Here is a 19410-nt window from a genome sequence, read left to right on the forward strand (position 1 = left end):
TCACCACTTTAGACAGACGTGTGCGTTCAAATACTCTATCAAATATATAATCAATATACAAAACCACAATGTAGTGTTTTCACATGTCTTTATTTCAATGTGCTTTCTCTCATTTTAACCACTCTCCCTAAGCACCCCTTCATTTCAAGTTTTCACGTAATCCAGTGTCTCGACTCGAAGGACTTCTACCACTCATCACGGGGCCTGATGTCCTTAAAACATTTACTTATACGCGAAAAAACGTAAGATTTCTTCTTAGAAGGTTTGTTAATTCCCCGGCCCTCGATCCTTCAGAGTGCCCTGTTAACCTTCAGTGCTTCGTCTTTTGTGGTGCTTCACATACACACACAGTGCGTTTACACATTTCTTAGTATTACAATTGAAGTCATTTATGCAGATGCCTCTTATTGTAGCTAGAATGCCCTCCACTACGCTTTAAGCTTACGCAGCTGTCAGAGCAGCTCACATATTACTCCGCTCCTGTACTTACGCCGCGGATTCTTATAATTCTAGCCCAAAGCATACTACTCCTTTCCCTATTGTATTCTATTATTTATTTATTTTGCTCCTTTGCACTCATTATTTCTAGCTCTACTTGACAACATTCTTCCTCGGCAAATCACCATTCCGCAGTGGTTTTACTTGCTACGGTCATTGTATTACTGCCTTCGGCACATGGCGGCTTTTTTTTTGCCTTCAACGCTCCTTATTCTCACCTCACTTGCTCACACCTTGTATATATATTATTTTCCTCCTGTATTAGTATTGATCTGTTATTTTTGTTCACTCATTGTGTCAATCTCTGATGTTGTTTATGTGTCCGAATCTGCTTTGCCTTTACTTGCGCATGTCAGCACTGTAATATGAGGCCAAACTTGTTCTCTAGTCATCTATAAACCTACTTGCTACCTGGTTACAGATAAGGTGAAATATAAATAATACGCCTCTTAAGAATATGCGTCGTATGCTCTAGGAGAGACAGACAATTCATCAATTTCGTGCAGGTACAGCTCTCCTCATACCAAAACTTTTATCAGAGATATCGTCCAGTTCAAGTCAGTAAAAGAGAGTGCTTTTTTTTTCACCTCGCACACACAACACACTCGCCCACCCATAGCCAAGGCTAACGGGTATAAATCAACTGCGGAAGATCTGTGGTGAGAGAGAGCGTATCGCAGGTTCAGGACTAGTGCAGAGAGAAAGAACACAGAGGTGAGTTAGTTGAATATGTGCAGTTGACTAAAAAGTTACCCGTCTTTCACTAAGAAAATATTTCTGACTATTCTTGGATGGATCTCCATCTACACACATAGCCCTCGTTGTCACACGAACTCATCTTGGTTGTTATCAACCCTTCACAGCCGGTTTTTGTATGTGCCGTGTTTTAGTGTGCTTGGGTCGGTTTATGCTTAGGTCCCTCTACAGATGAAGCACCCTTTAAGGCTGATGAGCGGTCATAAACTCCTCTAGTATAGGACTATATATTTCCAGCTTATCAATATTTAGTTCTTGTTTTTTGAGTTTAAGTGCAATTATCTCCTTAGTGTTTAGAATAAATACTCTTAAGTTAATAGCTTGATCTTAGTGAATTCCTGTTTTAGACAAATGTGGTTCATCTATAGCAAAGCACGAAGTTTCTAAGTGTATCTGCCGTTTAGTACTTCCATTGTGGTTTTTTTTAAAACTTTTGTATATACTTGAAAAGCATGCATTGTGATTGTTGGCTCTTTTAAGGGTTTTGGAAATTCATTTGGATTCCATAAGGAGCACATCTCCTTCCTTTCCTGCAGTATATTAGCTGCAGGGTGGTGTGTGAGTGTGTGCATGTGTCGTAGTAGTAGGTATGTGTGGGTGTGTGTGTGTGCATGCGTCTCCGCATATCTGTAATTGCATCTCTCACTGGCAGGCACACGTGATCCCATGTGGATGCGGCTGGTGTGGAGTTATGGGCTGTGAAGGCTCGTCCCCTTTTCTGCTGCTCCTACTAGCCTTTAGTGGCGAGATGTCCGTCACCACGCCACCCGCTAAGTACACACACACTATGCTTCAACAGTTCCCTCCCGCCACAATGTACCTCTCTATACCATACACACATGCTCCCACTCACCCTCAGTTACAAGCACAGCACGTCACCGACTTACACACACATACAATCGCACAATCACTTCCTCTACCTGACTTTAACTACCTGCGCCTTTCCACATGCCAGTGTATATGACCCCCTCTGAGTAGATGTTTGACCTCCGTCATTTTGGCTCAAGACAGCTGGGCCTCTCGCTTTCTCAGTCCCTTCACTCCAGTCCACACTATGGAGTAATAACACATGCTACCCCTGTCACAGTCCACTCTAACCGAAGTAGAATAATGATATTAAAGTGTTGTGTAGCATGGAACCTTAATTAATGCCAGCAGTTAATTAATTCCCCAAATTCAACAGTTTTTCAACATACAAGTTGATTCCGACTTCATAAAGTTGATTACTAAGTTGAGTGTGGGGATGTCACGAGAAAAAGTGCTATTGAAATTAGGCCCATTGATATGTGACTCGTTTTTATTCTAGTCCATACCTAATGTAGTTCTCTTCAGGCCATGGTTGCCTCACAGTAGGTAATCGTGCGCCGCGAGGAATAATGGCTTTGTTTTCAGGAAGAGATATCTCATCTCATTCCTACGTTCTTCAACAGCCCTTTTAAATGGATTTTGACTCACATAACACGTACATGTCACACACACACCACACTCCTACCACACCACAAGCACAACACACACACCAACTATCACACACACACACACCTCCGACCTCACATCCACAACCTACACACAAACCGTTCATTCACCACACCCCCACACACTAACCACACACACACACTCTCTATCCGCTCCAACACCACACCACCCAACAGTCTTGAGTCAGTCATTAATCAGACTGTTTGAGCAGCATTTCCCTGGTTGCACCACAGACATGTTTTGGTTCTCCTGTTCATTCTGTATAAACGTAGGCTAGGTGAGGACATACAATCCATCATCACCAATTATTTACTTGCCACCTGCCTACGCTCGCTACCTGGATTCCACTGCGTCTCCGTTCACACCCCGTTGTTCGCCTCGGCCTGTCTCCTCCTGCTTCGTCTATGCGTCCCCCCCCCTCCTCTCTCCCTGATTCGCCTGCTCTGCTCGCAGCTACACAGGCGCTGCTCTGGGCCGCGAGATGACCTACTGAACTTTCCAATGGGTACGCCCAACTCGTTATACCCCCCCCCTCTACTCTCACGATCTTTTTTCTTTCTTGGTGCATTTCTCTGCTATGCCCCCCGTGCCTTGGATTGGTGTTACCTCGTTGATCCCTGATTCATCTGAAACTGTGCCCATGTACCACCTCCTGGCCCACTCTACTGTTCGCCTCCTAGCCAGCATTCTGTGCACTTGTGTCTCTGCCCTGCTCTGCACTCCATGATCTCTTGTTCCTCGCCCCCCTCCCTTAAAACTAGCCTCGGGTTTTCTGCACCGTAAATCCATAGAAAGCTTTATAACCCTACAATGGATCAATCTGCACAGTGTGGTCTCACCAGCTCCACATGCCAGATGTGTCTTGGTCATTACTGGAGACGTGATTAACGGCAATTGAGTGTTTTGGAATACTCGACTGTACACCCTTTCTGGTTTAGTACCCTTTTTTCCGGCCATAGCCTCACGAGATCTTACCACTACGTGTGGGAGAGTGGAACTCCTTTACGCAGACTCCACTTCAGTGCTCGGTTGTCCTCCACCTACGTTTCTGTCCCCAACCAAACTTTTGATTTGCCTGGTTTTTAAGCAGTATTAAACTTTCAATAGTCTTTTGTTGATGTTGCTTCCGCGGCTGCCTATCGTCCTCGCTGTCCTCCATCAGCCCCCTTGGCCTGTATCCCTTACCTGCCCTGAACAGGCTCTCTTCGCAGGCCCTTGTACACCCTAAGTCTGAATTGTCACTGCTAGGCTGACCCATCAAGCTGGGAGCTCAGACTTAGATTACCACTCCCACAAGGTATGACTCCCCCAAACGCCCCAGAACCAGGCTACTCTTCTTGATGTTATCCCTCGCTCACAAACCTAATCTCCTGATAGGTATCTTAGTGCTGCGTATTCCTCTTCTGGTGATAGACCTTCAGTGATCACTGTTTGAACAGCTGTGTTCCGTAATCGGCCTGCTTCAGTGAAGACTGCGATGTCCTGATTGTTATGGACCTTGCCCTAAAAAAACTCTTAATGAGCCAAGCCTTCCGTTTTGAACTCGCTCTGTAAACATGAGACTAGAATCCAGCGTAGGATCCCTCTGTCGATAGCACGCTTTGACTCTCTTTCTTGTAATCTTTCCAGTCGGATCTGTTAACCAAACCACGCCCCCCTAACAATAAAATGAGAATTGAAAACAGGTCTCGATACGCCGACCCCGTGCATCTTGCGAGTTATCCCAACCTCAAGAATTTGCTTTGGGCGACAAGCTGTGCACAGCTCGCAGTCAGGCTGATACTGGCTCTCATTCAGGCGCAAATGAGAGAAATACGTGCAGCGTCAGCGCTATTCCGGAAGCTCAACGTGCAGTTACCTTTAAGGGGCAGTTCTCTCTCTTGGTGCTATTTACCCCCAACACAGGTTTCTAGGAAAAACCGGTCTAAAGACCTGGAGAATAAACCCTCCTCCCTCATCCAGCTGCCCATGTCAACCTTATAAGTGATGTCGCTGGTTCGTTTCTGGCACAAGAACACATGGCTGAGCTCTTAATCACACCTCATTATTATACGTCAGGATTCCTACTGCCCGATCCAACATTTCTCATTCCCACCTCCCTTCTAATGCGACATCCCGATGCGTCTCCTCCTCTTTTTCCATCGCCCCATTACTACACAAGTTTTCTCCTGTCAGGCATGTCATGAGCTCCGAGTGCCTAGAAGTAGCTCCTGAAAACTTGACCCCAAAACAAACATCTTCGCGGATGTTCTCTTTAAAGCCCTTTCCTTCTTTAAGGGGTTTGCCGCCCTCCCTATCCTCAGCGCCAAGCCTTATCTCCGACCTTTTTAAGCGTGTCGTACCCTTTCTTGGGGGTTCCCCATTGCTTGGAAGGAGCCACGGTTCGCCCCTTTATTTAACTGGAGATCACAGCTGATCCTAACTGTATAGGCCTAATTCTACTTTTGCCCCTGTTTATCAAGAAGGTTGGAAAAACTTGTCAATAATCAACGACTGGCCTTTCTCTGATGTTTATAGTACTTCTCTCTGGTATGCATATTAAAGCCTGCTCAGGTTATGGCATGGTGTCAACGTGCACACCTTAAAAGGTCTTTCAATGATGTTCACCATTGCCCTTATTACATGAAAAGCCAAATTTTAGCTGCTATTCTTTTAACTTGAATTTGCGCAAAGCTTTTGACTAGCCAGTAGACCAATTCCATTCTTCGTGGGCCGCTAAGCAAGCTCTCAAATGCCAGGCCTCCAACCATCCACCCACAGATCCCCTCGAGCTTCCCCTCAACCATCCAAGAACCCCCCCATAAGTCCCCCTCAAAAATCTCCCCCCACCCCCCATCTCTATCCCCCCTAAGCCACCATCCCCCTCCAACCCAACCAAAACCACCACCGACCCAATGCGCCAACAACCAACAAAAAGAACAAGAGAGAGAAAAACAAAGGAAAACAAAAATCATGACAGCAAGGCCAACTGTATGCGTCTGTGTGCATGTGTGGCACAATTTACATTTGTGTATGTGTGTCCGTGTCTGTGCACGTGCGTTCGTTTGAATGCAAGTGTGTGTATGCATGAGTAAGTGCATACACGAGCTTGCATGGCATCAGTCTTAGGCAAACAGGCATTTGATGTAACAATGTTCCTTTTCAGTTCCAGTTAAACATGCACTTGAATGCACTAATGACTCCATTCTATGTGCATCAAAATTACAATCTGTTTGTCTGAAGTGCCTTTTGAAAGCCTGACACCGTAAGATCATATTTTATAACTTAGCTAACGACGGGGCACACACTGGTTGAATCAATGTTGTTTCCACGCCATTTCAATGAAAGTAAAGTAAATGTGAGTTGCACATAAAATCAACATCGACTCAATGGGTTTTGTCCAAAATGTCTCCGGACCTACTCACTGCCACAGTCATACTCTGGACCTAGTTTTGTCCCGTGGAATAAATGCTGTGGATCTTAAATGTTTTTCCTCATAATCCTGGACTATCGGACCAACATTTTATTATGTTTGCAATCGCAACAAATAATCAAATCAAATGTATTTATACAGCCCTTCTTACATCAGCTGATATATCAAAGTGCTATACAGAAACCCAGCCTAAAACCCCAAACAGCAGGCAATGCAGGTGTAGAAGCACGGTGGCTAGGAAAAACTCCTTAGAAAGGAGTTCTGCTCAGACCCCAACCAAGGATCATCAAAAGCCGTGCTATAAATTCTCGGACAACCCAAAGATTCCTAGATGCCCTTCCAGACACCCTCCACCTACCCAAGGACGTCAGAGTACAAAAGTCAGTTAACCACCTAACTGAGGAACTCAATTTAACCTTGCGTAATATCCTAGATGCAGTCGCACCCCTAAAAACAAAAAACATTTGTCATAAGAAACATCTCCCTGGTATACAGAAAATACCCGAGCTTTGAAGCAAACTTCCAGAAAATTGGTACGGAAATGGAGCTACACCAAACTGGAAGTCTTCCGACTAGCTTGGAAAGACACTACCGTGCAGTAGCCCTCACTGCTGCTCAATCATCCTATTTTTCAAACTTAATTGAGGAAAATAAGAACAATCCAAAATGTATTTTTGATACTGTCGCAAAGCTAACTAAAAAGCAGCATTCCCCAAGAGAGGATGGCTTTCACTTCAGCAGTGATAAATTCATGAACTTCTTTGACAAAAAGATCATGATCATTAGAAAGCAAATTACGGACTCCTCTTTTAAATCTGCGTATTCCTCCAAAGCTCAGTTACCTAAGTCTGCACAGCACTGCCAGGACCTAGGATCAAGGAAGACACTCAAGTTTTTTAATACTATATCTCTTGACACATTGATGAAAATAATCACGGCCTCTAAACCTTCAAGCTGCATACTGGACCCTATTCCAACTAAACTACTGAAAGAGCTGCTTCCTGTGCTTCGCCCTCCTATGTTGAACATAATAAACGTCTCTCTATCCACCGGATGTGTACCAAACTCACTAAAAGTGGCAGTAATAAAGCCTCTCTTGAAAAAACCAAACCTTGACCCAGAAAATATAAAAAACCATCGGCCTATATCGAATCTCCCATTTCTCTCAAACATTTTAGAAAAAGCTGTTGCGCAGCAACTCCCTGCCTTCCTTAAGACAAACAATGTATACGAAACGCTTCAGTCTGGTTTTAGACCCCATCATAGCACTGAGACTGCACTTGTGAAGGTGGTAAATTACCTTTTAATGGCGTCAGACTGAGGCTCTGCATCTGTCCTCATGCTCTTAGACCTTAGTGCTGCTTTTGATACCATCGATCACCACATTCTTTTGGAGAGATTGGAAACCCAAATTGGTCTACACGGACAAGTTCTGGCCTGGTTTACATCTTATCTGTTGGAAAGATATCAGTTTGTCTCTGTAGATGGTTTATCCTCTGACAAATCAACTGTACATTTTGGTGTTCCTCAAGGCTCCGTTTTAGGACCACTATTGTTTTTACTATATATTTTACCTCTTGGTGATGTCATTCGGAAACATAATGTTAACTGCTATGCGGACGACACACAGCTAGCTGTACATTTCGATGAAACATGGTGAAGCCCCAAAATTGCCCTCCATGGAAGCCTGTGTTTCAGACATAAGGAAGTGGATGGCAGCAAATGTTCTACTTTTAAACTCGGACAAAACAGAGATGCTAGTTCTAGGTCCCAAGAAACAAAGACATCTTCTGTTGAATCTGAAGGACCTCTGCATTACTCTGGACCCCTGATCTCTCTTTTGACGAAAATATCAAGACTGTTTCAAAGACAGCTTTTTTCCATCTATGTAACATTGCAAAAATCTGAAACTTTCTGTTAAAAAATGATGCAGAAAAATTCATCCATGCTTTTGTCACTTCTAGGTTAGACTACTGCAATTCTCTACTTTCCGGCTACCCGGATAAAGCACTAAATAAACTTCAGTTAGTGCTAAACACGGCTGCTAGAATCTTGACTAGAACCAAAAAAATTGTTCATATTACCCCAGTGCTAGCCTCTCTACACTGGCTTCCTGTTAAGGCAAGGGCTGATTAAGGTTTAAATGCTTGCCCCTACCCATCTTTCCAATTTGGTCTTGCCTTACATACCTACACGCACGCTACGGTCACAAGACGCAGGTCTCCTTACTGTCCCTAGAATTTCCAAGCAAACAGCTGGAGGCAGGGCTTTATCCTATAGAGCTCAATTTTTATGCAAATGGTCTGCCTATCCATGTGAGAGACGCAAAATCGGTCTCGACCTTTAAGTCTTTATTTTAGACTCATCTCTTCAGTAGGTCCTATGATTGAGTGTAGTCTGGCCCAGGAGTGTGAAGGTGAACGGAAAGGCACTGGAGCAACGAACTGCCCTTGCTGTCTCTGCCTGGCCGGTTCCCCTCACTCCACTGGGATTCTCTGCCTCAAACCCTATTACAGGGGATGAGTCGCTGGCTTACTGGTGCTCTTCCTTGCCGTCCCTAGGAGGGGTGCGTCACTTGAGGGGGTTGAGTCACTGATGTGATCTTCCTGTCCGGGTTGGCACCCCCCCTTGGGTTCGTGCCGTGGGGGAGATCTTCGGGGGCTATACTCGGCCTTGTCTCAGGATAGTAAGTTGGTGGTTGAAGATATCCCTCTAGTGGTGTGGGCTGTGCTTTGGCAAAGTGGGTGGGGTTATATCCTGCCTGTTTCGCCTTGTCCGGGGGTATCGTCGGACAGGGCCACAGTGTCACCCGACCTCTCCTGTCTCAGCCTCCAGTATTTATGCCGCAATAGTTTGTGTCGGGGGGCTAGAGACAGTCTGTTATATCTAGAGTATTTCTCCTGTCTTATCCAGTGTCCTGTGTGAATTTAAGTAAGCTCTCTCTAATTCCCTCTCTCTTTCATTCTTTCTTTCTCTCTGAGGACCTGAGCCCTTGGACCATGCCTCAGTACTACCTGGCCTGATGACTCCTTGCTGTCCCCAGTCCACCTGGTCATGCTGCTGCTCCAGTTTCAACTGTTCTGCCTGCGGATATGGAACCCTGACCTGATCACCGAACGTGCTACCCTGTCCCAGACCTGCTGTTTTCAACTCTCTAGAGACAGTAAGAGCGGTAGAGATACTCTGAATGATCAGCTATGAAAAGCCAACTGACATTTACTCCTGTGGTGCTGACCTGTTGCACCCTCTACAACCACTGTGATTATTATTATTTGACCCTGCTGGTCATCTATGAACATTTTAACATCTTGGCCATGTTCTGTTACAATCTCCTCCCGGCACAGCCAGAAGAGGTCACCCCTCATAGCCTGGTTCCTCTCTAGGTTTCTTTCTAGGTTCCGGCCTTTCTAGGGAGTTTTTCCTATCCACCATGCTTCTACACCTGCATTGCTTGCTGTTTGGGGTTTTAGGCTGGGTTTCTGTACAGCACTTTGTGACATCAGCTGATGTAAGAAGGGCTCTATAAATACATTTGATTGATTGATTGAACAGTGTAATGTTTGGAATCAGTCTCGTGTAAGGTGAACTGTTTTGACCTCACCTTTGGTCTGATAATTTCACCATAATCTCCAAAGTGTTCTCTTTCAATTGCTACCATGCTAAAGCATATGCTTTTTATAGTTATTCTTAAATATATTTGACCCTATCCATATTGGCCAATTTACACAAGTATAAGGGGATAAAGGATGAGTGCAGTCAAAAATGAGATTTTCTTGTGTTTTATATATATTTCCACACTATGAGGTTGGAATAATACTGTGAAATTGTGAAAATGATGATAATGCCCTTTTAGAGTGACATTTCTGGGATCTTATATTTCAGCTCAAGAAACATGGGACCAACACTTTACATGTTGTGTTTATATTTTTGTTCAGTGTATTTTGTGTAGATCCAAACCTCTCTGACAATAACAGATCGTTTTCAATTTTCCCCTCCCCACTCAGACCACTCCCAGACAGTTGTAGCAAAATTCTTGCTTGAGAAATTGCTCTTTGCTAAGAAGCTAATTTTGTTTATTTTTTTGCCATTTGAATGGAAAAACAATCACAGTAAGGTACTTAATTGTTACCTGGAAATTATATGACATTGAGATAAAAATGGCTGCATTGGACCTTTAAGCATTTCACTGTACTTGTGCATGTGACCAATAAAACTTGAAACTATATGGACTCAGAGCTGGCCTAGGATCAGTTTAGCCCTTTCGATCATAATGAATAAGATTATATGGACAGGAGGGACCTGATCCTAGATCAGTCTTACCTGGGTAGCCCTGGGACACAGTGTTGATGTAGGAGGTGTTGAACACGTCCACCCGGGCCCCGCGCCCATTCTTCACACACATGCACACACACAGGAAGAAGGCCGCCAGCGCTCCCATCAGAAACACCACACCAAACACGATGCCCGAGATAGCCGTGCCCCTAGAAAACACACACACAAACACAGTCACTTTGACTGAATACTCCCCTTTTCATTCTAGTTTGTGGCTGCTGGTAAGTCATCTCATCCAATTAGTCTTCTCACAAATCAATGTTGCATGGAATTTCAATTCACCTCTTTAAAGAGTATCTTAAATAAATCCCACGGCCACCCCTCCCCCCAAAAAGGCTATTTGTTGAAAACGACTTTGAGGGAAAACGTACTTGCTAAGATTGTGATATGTTGTTGTCTCACCTCGCTATCTTAATATGAATGCATTAATTTAAGTCGCTCTGGATAAGAGTGTCTTCTAAATTACTCAAATGTAAATGTATGATGTGACTTAATTGAAAAGTGAATTGACCCCAAGTTTGGGTCATATTCACTAGACACCAAATAAATAAAAAAAACAGACTGAAACAGGGACACGTGCAATATGAAACATTTCAGTTTTTGTTGCTAAATGTTTTGCTACAGTGTGCTCCAATGAATACAACCCTGCTCTATAGAGAAGCAGTGCATTTTGGGATAGGGCCATCTAGGGCTGAGAAAAAAGGCTGGGAGCAGCTGCCTATAACGTACACCGGACCAAACATGTCTGTGGGCAACCATGGAGATCTGCTCAAACATCTGATTATATGACTCAGACCTGTGTGTATGTGTGTGAGTATGTGTGTGTGTTAGCGTGTGTGTGTACATATACGTGTGCTTTTGTGTATGTATGTGGTCAAACTCCATTTAAAAGGCTGTGGAGAAGCGGTAGAATGAGATGAGATATCTCTCCTGAAACAAGGAGCCATTATTCCTCCCGATTACCTTGTGACAACCATGGCCTTGAAAGAGCTACATTATATGGCTAGATAAAACGAGTCCACATTCAATGGGCCTATTCAATAGCACTTTTCTGTGAATCCCCCACATCAACTTTATCAACTTTATGGTATCAACTTTATGGTGTAAAAACTGTGAATTTGGGAATTTTAACTGTGGCATTAATTAATGTTCCATGCTTACACAACACTTTAATATCATTATTCTCTTCGTTGGTGGACTGTAGCAGGTAGCATGTGTTATACTCCATAGGTGGACTGGTGAGGGGGACTGAGAAAGCGAGAGGCCAGCTGTCTTGAGCCAAATGACGGAGGTCAAATCTCTCAGAGGGGTCATACACTGCATGTGGAAAGGGCAGGTGGTGAAGTGGTAGAGAAGTGATTGTGTGTGTGTGTGTGTGTAGTCGGTGAGTGTGTGTTTGTAGACTGAGGGTGACTGAGTATGTGTGTATGTATAGAAGGTGACATTGTGTGTGAGCATATGTGTGTGTACTTACGAGAGGACATCTCCCATAAAGGCGTAGTAGGAGCAGCAGAAAGGGGGAGAGCCTTCACAGCAGTACTCCACACAGCCATCACACTGGGCCTCACTGTGACCTGCAGGAGAGATGCAATACATTATATGGAGACGCATACACACACACACACCTACCTCTACTACGGACACATGCACACACTCACACACACCCTGCATCTAATATACTGAGAGAAAGGTAGGATGTGCTCTTTGGAATCAAGATTTCCAAAACCCTTTAAAAGGCCAAAATCACAATGCTGTTTTCATATTACAAAAGGTTAAAAACACAATGGAGAGTAGCTACGGCAGATACACTTAAAACTTTGTCTTTTGCTTAGTTGAACCTTTTCTAAACACGGAAATGTCACTAAGATCAAGGCTTTAACTTAAGAGTTTTTTTAAACTAGAGTAATTGCACTTAAACTAAAAAAACAAGAACTAAGATATTTGATAAGTGGAAATATATAGTCCTTATAGAGGGTTTATGAAGGCTTCATTCAGCCTTAAAAGATGTTCATCCTGTAGAGGGGGACCTAAGCATAAACCGACAAGCACACAAACACGGCACATCAAAAAGGGTGAAGGGTTGATAACAACAAGATGAGTTGTGTGACAACAGGGCTATGTGAATGGAGATCATCCAAGAAWTGTCAGAAAATATTTTCTTTATGTGAAAGCGTATACTTTTTAGTCAACTGCACTATTCACTAACTTCACCTCTGTGTTCTTTCTCTCTGCACTAGTCTGAACCTGCCGATACCTCTCTCTCACCAAAGATCTTCCCTTTGTATACCCTGTTAGCCTTGGTTGGGTGGGGAGTGTGTGTGTGTGCGAGTGTAAAAAAAAAGGCACTTCTCTTTTCTGACTTGAACTGACTATTCTGATAAATAGTTTGTTGAGGGATACTGTACCTGGCACGATTGTGATGTGTTGTCTCTCCTAGCTACAGTATCTTAAGATNCAAGCCAAAGACCCCTCAGAGACACCAATACTCCTTAGCCGGCCCATAAGAATGGAATGGTCTACTGTATCAAAAGCTTTGGCCAAATCAATAAAAATAGCAGCACAACATTGCTTAGAATCAAGGGCAATGGTGACATCATTGAAGACCTTTAAGGTTGCAGTGACACATCCATAACCTGAGCAGCTTTAATATTGCATACCAGAGAGAATACTATAGACATCAAGAAAGCCAGTCAGTTGATTATTGACAAGTTTTTCCAACACTTTTGATAAACAGGGCAAAATAGAAATAGGCCTATAACAGTTAGGATCAGCTTGATCTCCCCCATTAAATAAAGGACGAACCGTGGCTGCCTTCCAAGCAATGGGAACCTCCCCAGAAAGTACAGACAGCTTAAAAAGGTCGGAGATAGGCTTGGCGATGATAGGGGCAGCAACCTTAAAGAAGAAAGGGTTTAAACCATCCGACGAAGATGTTTTTTTGGGGTCAAGTTTCAGGAGCTCTTCTAGCACCTCGGACTCAGTGACTGCCTGMAGGGAGAAACTTTGTAGTGGGGCAGTGGAAAAAGAGGGAGACGCATCGGGGATAGTCGCATTAGAAGGGGTGGGAGATGARGAAATGTTGGATGGGCAAGTAGGAATCCTGACTTAATGAAGTGGTGATTAAAGAGCTCAGCCATGTGCTTCTTGTCAGTAACAACCACACCATCAACTTTAAGGGACATGGGCAGCTGTGAGGAGGAGGGTTTATTCTCCAGGTCTTTAACCGTTTTCCAGAACTTTTTGGGGTTAGACCCACAGAGAGAGAACTGCCCCTTAAAGTAACTCACTTTGGCCTTCCGGATAGCCTGAGTGCACGTATTTCTCATTTGCCTGAATGAGAGCCAGTCAGCCTGACTATGCGTGTGCCGAGCCTTTCGCCAAATGCAATTCTTGAGGTGGAGTAACTCTGCAAGATCACGGTCGAACCTGTTTTCAATTCTCATTTTATTTATGGGGGCGTGTTTGTTAACAATACCACTGAAAAGATTAAAAAAAGAAGGTCCAAGCGTCTTCGACAGAGGGGATCTCGCTGATTCTATACCATTTTACAGAGGCCAGTTCATAAAGGAAGGCTTGCTCATTAAAGTTTTTTAGCAAGCGTCCATAACAAATCAGGACAGGTCGCTTCACTAAGCAGCCATTACGAACACAGGCTGTAAAACAGTGATCACTAAGGTCATTACAGAAAATACCAGACTGATACCTATCAGGATTATTTGTGAGGATAACATCAAGAAGAGTAGCCTTTTCTGGGTGTTTGGAGTCATACCTTGTGGGATTGGTAATAATCTGAGTCCCATGGCTTTAGGTCACCTAGCAGGACAAATTCAGACTTAGTGTAAGGGGCCTGGAGAGAGCTTAGGGCAGGTAGGGTACAGGCCGGTGCTGATGGAGGACGATAGCACCCAGCAACAGTCAACAAAGAGCTATTTGAAAGTTTAATACTTAAAACCAGCAAATCAAATTTTTGGGGGACAGACTTGGTGGAGACAACCGAGCACTGAAGGTGATCGTTGGTAAAGATTTCCACTCCCCCACCTTTGGAAGATCTGTCTTGCCGAAAAAGGTTATAACCAGAAAGGTTAACATCAGTATTCAAAACACTCTTCCTTAAACACGTCTCAGTAATGACCAACACATCTGGATTGGAGCTGTGAACCCACACGTTCAATTGATCCATTTTAGGTAATAAGCTTCTAGTGTTAACGTGCAGAAAACCCAGGCTTTTAAGAGAACAGAAATCAGTGATGCAGACATCAGAGCACAAGTCAGAATTGTGGCTAGCAACAGTAGATGGGCCAGGGTGTACATGCACATTTCCAGATATCATCAACAGTAACACAATCAAGGCACGGCATAGCAAAATGCACAAGAAAAAAAATCAAATATATAACGACTTGGGCTACCATTGTAAGTTCAGAGTCACTCGCCCCAAAGTGCCTGTGTGCTGGAGGCGAGCAAAGCTCGGGAGAGGGGGGGGGGGGGCATAACAGACAGGGGGAGACAGGCCAGGGCAAACGGTGAACGGATCGCCAGGTGGAATCCAAGCAGCGGTCAGTAATATTGTGATATGTTGTTGTCTCACCTAGCTATTTTAAGATGAATGACCAAACATGTTCTGTGGTGCAACCATGGAGATCTGCTCAAACATCTGATTATATGACTCAGACCTGTGTGGTGTGTGTGTGGTGTGTGTGTGTGTGTGTTGTGTGTGGTGTGTGTGTGTGTGTGTGTGTGTGTGTGTGTGTGTGTGTGTGGGTTGTGTGTGTGTGTGTGTGTGTGTTGTGGACTGTACGTGGCTTTTGTGTATGTATGTGGTCAAAATCCATTTAAAAGGCTGTGGAGAAGCGGTAGGTAGAATGAGTGAGATATCTCTCCTGAAACAAGGAGCCATTTTCCTCCGATACTTGTGACAAACCATGGCCTTGAAAGAGCTACATTATATGGCTAGAATAAAACGAGTCCACATTTCAATGGGGCCTATTCAATTAGCACTTTTCTGTGAATCCCCAACATCAACTTTACAACTTTATGGTATCAACTTTTAGTGTAAAAACTGTTGAATTTGGGAATTTTAACTGTGCATTAATTATGTTCCATGCTTACACAACACTTTAATATCATTATTCTCTCGTTTGGTGGACTGTAGCAGGTAGCATGTGTTATACTCCATAGGTGGACTGAGTGAGGGACTGAGAAAGCGAGAGCCAGCTGTCTTGAGCCAAATGACGGAGGTCAAATCTCTCAGAGGGGTCATACACTGCATGTGGAAAAGGGCAGGTGGTAAGTGGTTAGAGAAGTGATTGTGTGTGTTGTGTGTGTGTGAGTCGCGTGAGTGTGTGTTTTATAGACTGAAGGTGACTGAGTATGTGTGTATGTATATAGAAGGGACATTGTGTGTGAGCATATGTGTGTTACTTACGAGAGGACATCTCCCATAAAGGTAGTGAGCAGCAGAAAGGGGGAGAGCCTTCACAGCAGTACTCCACACAGCCATCACAACTGGGCTCACTGTGACCTGCAGGAGAGATGCCAATTACATTATATGGGAGACGCATACACACACACACCACCTACCTCTACTACCGGACCATGCACACACTCAACACACCCTGCATCTAATATACTGAGAGAAAGTAGGATGTGCTCTTTGGAATCAAGATTTCCAAAACCCTTAAAAGGCCAAAATCACAATGCTGTTTTCATATTACAAAAGGTTAAAAACACATGGAGAGTAGCTACGGCAGATACACTAAAAACTTTGTCTTTTGCTTAGTTGAACCTTTCTAAACACGGAAATGTCACTAAGACAAGGGCTTTACTTAAATTTTTTAAACTAGAGTAATGGGCACTTAAAACTCAAAAAAAACAAGAACTAAGATATTGATAAGTGATATATATGTCCTTATGAAGGCTTCATTCAGCCTTAAAAGCTGTTCATCCTGTAGAGGGGAACCTAAGCATAAACCGACAAGCACACAAACACGGCACATCAAAAAGGGTGAAGGGTGATAACACAAGATGAGTTGGTGACAACAGGCTATTGTGAATGGAGATCATCCAAGAAATGTCAGAAAAATATTATATCTTATGTGAAAGGCGTTATACTTTTTAGTCAACTGCACTAATCACTAAACTTCACCTCTGTGTTCTTTCTCTCTGCACTAGTCTGAACCTGCCGATAGCTCTCTCTCACCAAAGATCTTCCTTTGTATATTACCCTGTTAGCCGTTTGGTTGGGTGCGGAGTGTGCTGTGTGTGTGTAAAAAAAAAGGCACTTCTCTTTTCCTGACTTGAACTGGACTATTCTGATAAATAGTTTGTTGAGCGGGATACTGTACCTGGCACGATTGTGATGTGTTGTCTCTCCTAGCTACAGTATCTTAAGATGTTATTTAATTAATTTCACCTTTTATTTAACCGGTAGGCAAGTTAGAGAACACTTCTCATTTACAATTTGGACCTGGCCAAATAAAGCAAAGCAGTTCGACACATACAACAACACAGAGTTACACATGGAGTAAAACAAACATACAGTCAATAATACAGTAGAAAAAATTAAGTTATTATTACAATGTGAGCAAGTGAGGTGAGATAAGGGAGGTGAAGGCAAAAAAAAGGCCATGGTGCGAAGTAAATACGAATATACCGTAGCAAGTAAAAACTGGAATGGTTGATTTGCAGTGGAAGAATGGTGCAAGTAGAGATAGAAATAATGACGGTGCAAAGGAGCAAAATAAATAAATAAATAAATACAGTAGGGAAAGAGGTAGTTGTTTGGGCTAAATTATAGATGGGCTAAGTACAGGTGCAGTAATATGTGAGCTGCTCTGACAGCTGGTGCTTAAAGCTAGTGAGGGCATCTGCTAAATAAGAGCATCTGCTAAATGACTTCAATGTAATCTAAAAATGTGTAAACCTGTGTGTGTATGTGAGCACGACAAAGACGAAGCACTGAAGGTTACAGGCACTCTGAGGATCTGGAGGGCCGGATTAACAAAACCTTCTTAAGAAGAAATTTCTTACGTTTTTTCGTTAAGTAATGTTTTGTGAATCGGGCCCCTGGTGGTGAGAGTCCTTCAGTGGAGACACATGGATACGTGACAACTTGAAATGAAGGGGGTGGCTTAGGGAGAGTGGTCTCAAAATGAGAAAGCACTTGAAATAAAGGACATTTGAAAACACTACTTGTGGTTTTGTATTTGATTATTATTTATAGAGTATTTGAACGCACACGGTCTGTCTAAAGGTTGTGTGTCCTATATCTCAGTGTTTGCCCTCCTCAACCCCCMCATAATTTAACCCAGACACAGCCCTTCTGTTTCTCAACCTTCAAGCATACTGCCACAAATTACTGGTGTGTGTGTGTGTGTGTTCAAGGATGTTCATCTTCATTCCAGCTTTATTCTCACTTTGTTCAAAAGCTGGTGTATTTTCAACGCATCCCTCCAAACTGATGGCAGATTGTATTTTCCATCCCTGAAAAGGCTGTGTGGGCCTATTATAGTAGCCTTGACCATAGGGCTCTGGTCAAAAGTAGTGCACTGTGTAGGGAATAGGGCGCCATTTGGGCTGCAACCCATATTTCTCACTGTGAAGTGTGGAGTGCAACTACTTTGATGTGCATGTCATCCAACGACGGGAGTCTATATGGGTGGTCCCTTGAGGTCTAGCTCCTTACCTCCACGCCCTGTCGCTTTTTACGCTGGGACAGTTATGGCAGTATAGTCTGGGCGGACTAGCCGCCCGAGCAAAGCTTGACCCCCCCCCCCCCACACACACCACACACAGACGCTCGCACACACTTTTTTCTTCTATGTATATCGCTTCAGAGTTTTGATGTAAAGTGTTATGCAAATTGTTGGGTTACATTTACGAGATTAAAACTCAATTGAGCCTTTGTCTTTGTAGAAGTGGCGATACATACAGTAAGCTACAGTAGTTCTATTTACCCAGGGACTCTTACCATTGAGTAAATTAACGGTAGTATGTCTAAGTTAATGATCGGCTGCTACTTTAAAGCACGTATTTTTGCGATATAGCTACCGTTCGTTTACGTTGTGAAACCATCCATGCATTGGGTTGATGAGTTCACACTCACAATTAGCCTAATAAAAAAAGTCAACCATTATTAAAGGAACACTTTTGCTGATAATAAAACATTTGCGCACGTTGAAGGCGATAAAGCATTGTAGAGAACCAGGGACAAATGAACGAACTCTTACCGGTAAAAAGACAAAGTAGGAGAGAGTCCCGTAGGAATTTCCACCCCGCTGCCTCTGTTCTTCCCATATCGACTGATAGCAGAGGCCTACTTGTTCTAAATGTTGCTCACAGTTATTCTCAAACGATAACGTCCGCGTTTTCCATCGATATGCGCCTACAAAGAAGACTATGGGATATAGTCGCTCGCCGAAACATCGCTGATATGCGCATATCAATTGAGTTCTCTAAAAAGTTCCATCGAAGAGAGCCATGAACGCACATGAATGGATCTTTGCTCCAGTCATAAAAATGCTCCAGTCAGAATGAAACGTCTCGTTCGTTTCTTCTTCCATGTGTTCGTATCTCTAAAAGTGTTTTCCTTCACTCTTTCCTCGCTGTTTTCTTCTGTTCCATTTTCCCCTGGAGTGGGTCCTAGCGCTTCCCCTCCCCCGCAGCAACTATTTTCTCAAATTACTCTGTTGACTGGGTGGGAAAAGGGATGGAAGTACCTCAATAACATTCGCATCTCTCCGCCGCCCCAACCATCACGACCACATTGAAAATGAAAAAGATATATATAGGTCTATGTCGTGTACACCTCACGATCATTTTGAGAGGAAATTTGCTTTAAAAAAAACATTGTTTACCAACGACCCTAGTCAGAAACCAAACAATATCCACCCTGCCCCTCTCAACATGTCCTACAAAACATCCACGAACCTCTAYTTTAAATG

General features: G+C 43.5%; 1 protein-coding gene across 2 annotated transcripts in view; it reads right to left on the bottom strand.

Annotated features, from left to right (window-relative positions):
• cyyr1 (cysteine/tyrosine-rich 1) overlaps positions 1 to 19317 on the bottom strand; it is a 23334-nt gene extending 4017 nt beyond the window's left edge. The window contains exons 1-3 of one of the 2 annotated variants that reach the window (XM_023997840.3): positions 18697 to 19317; positions 11946 to 12045; positions 10460 to 10620 (exon numbers count right to left, since the gene is read on the bottom strand). In XM_023997840.3, coding sequence (XP_023853608.1) covers positions 10460 to 10620; positions 11946 to 12045; positions 18697 to 18763 — 328 coding nt within the window. In that variant the 5' untranslated portion in view covers positions 18764 to 19317. The remainder of the gene's footprint in view (positions 1 to 10459; positions 10621 to 11945; positions 12046 to 18696) is intronic. The other variant, XM_023997839.3, reaches the window with a different exon arrangement.
• Positions 19318 to 19410: the final 93 nt, after the last annotated feature.

The sequence above is a fragment of the Salvelinus sp. IW2-2015 genome, linkage group LG12 (assembly GCF_002910315.2).
Source record: "Salvelinus sp. IW2-2015 linkage group LG12, ASM291031v2, whole genome shotgun sequence".
In the NCBI taxonomy this organism is placed as follows: domain Eukaryota; kingdom Metazoa; phylum Chordata; class Actinopteri; order Salmoniformes; family Salmonidae; genus Salvelinus; species Salvelinus sp. IW2-2015.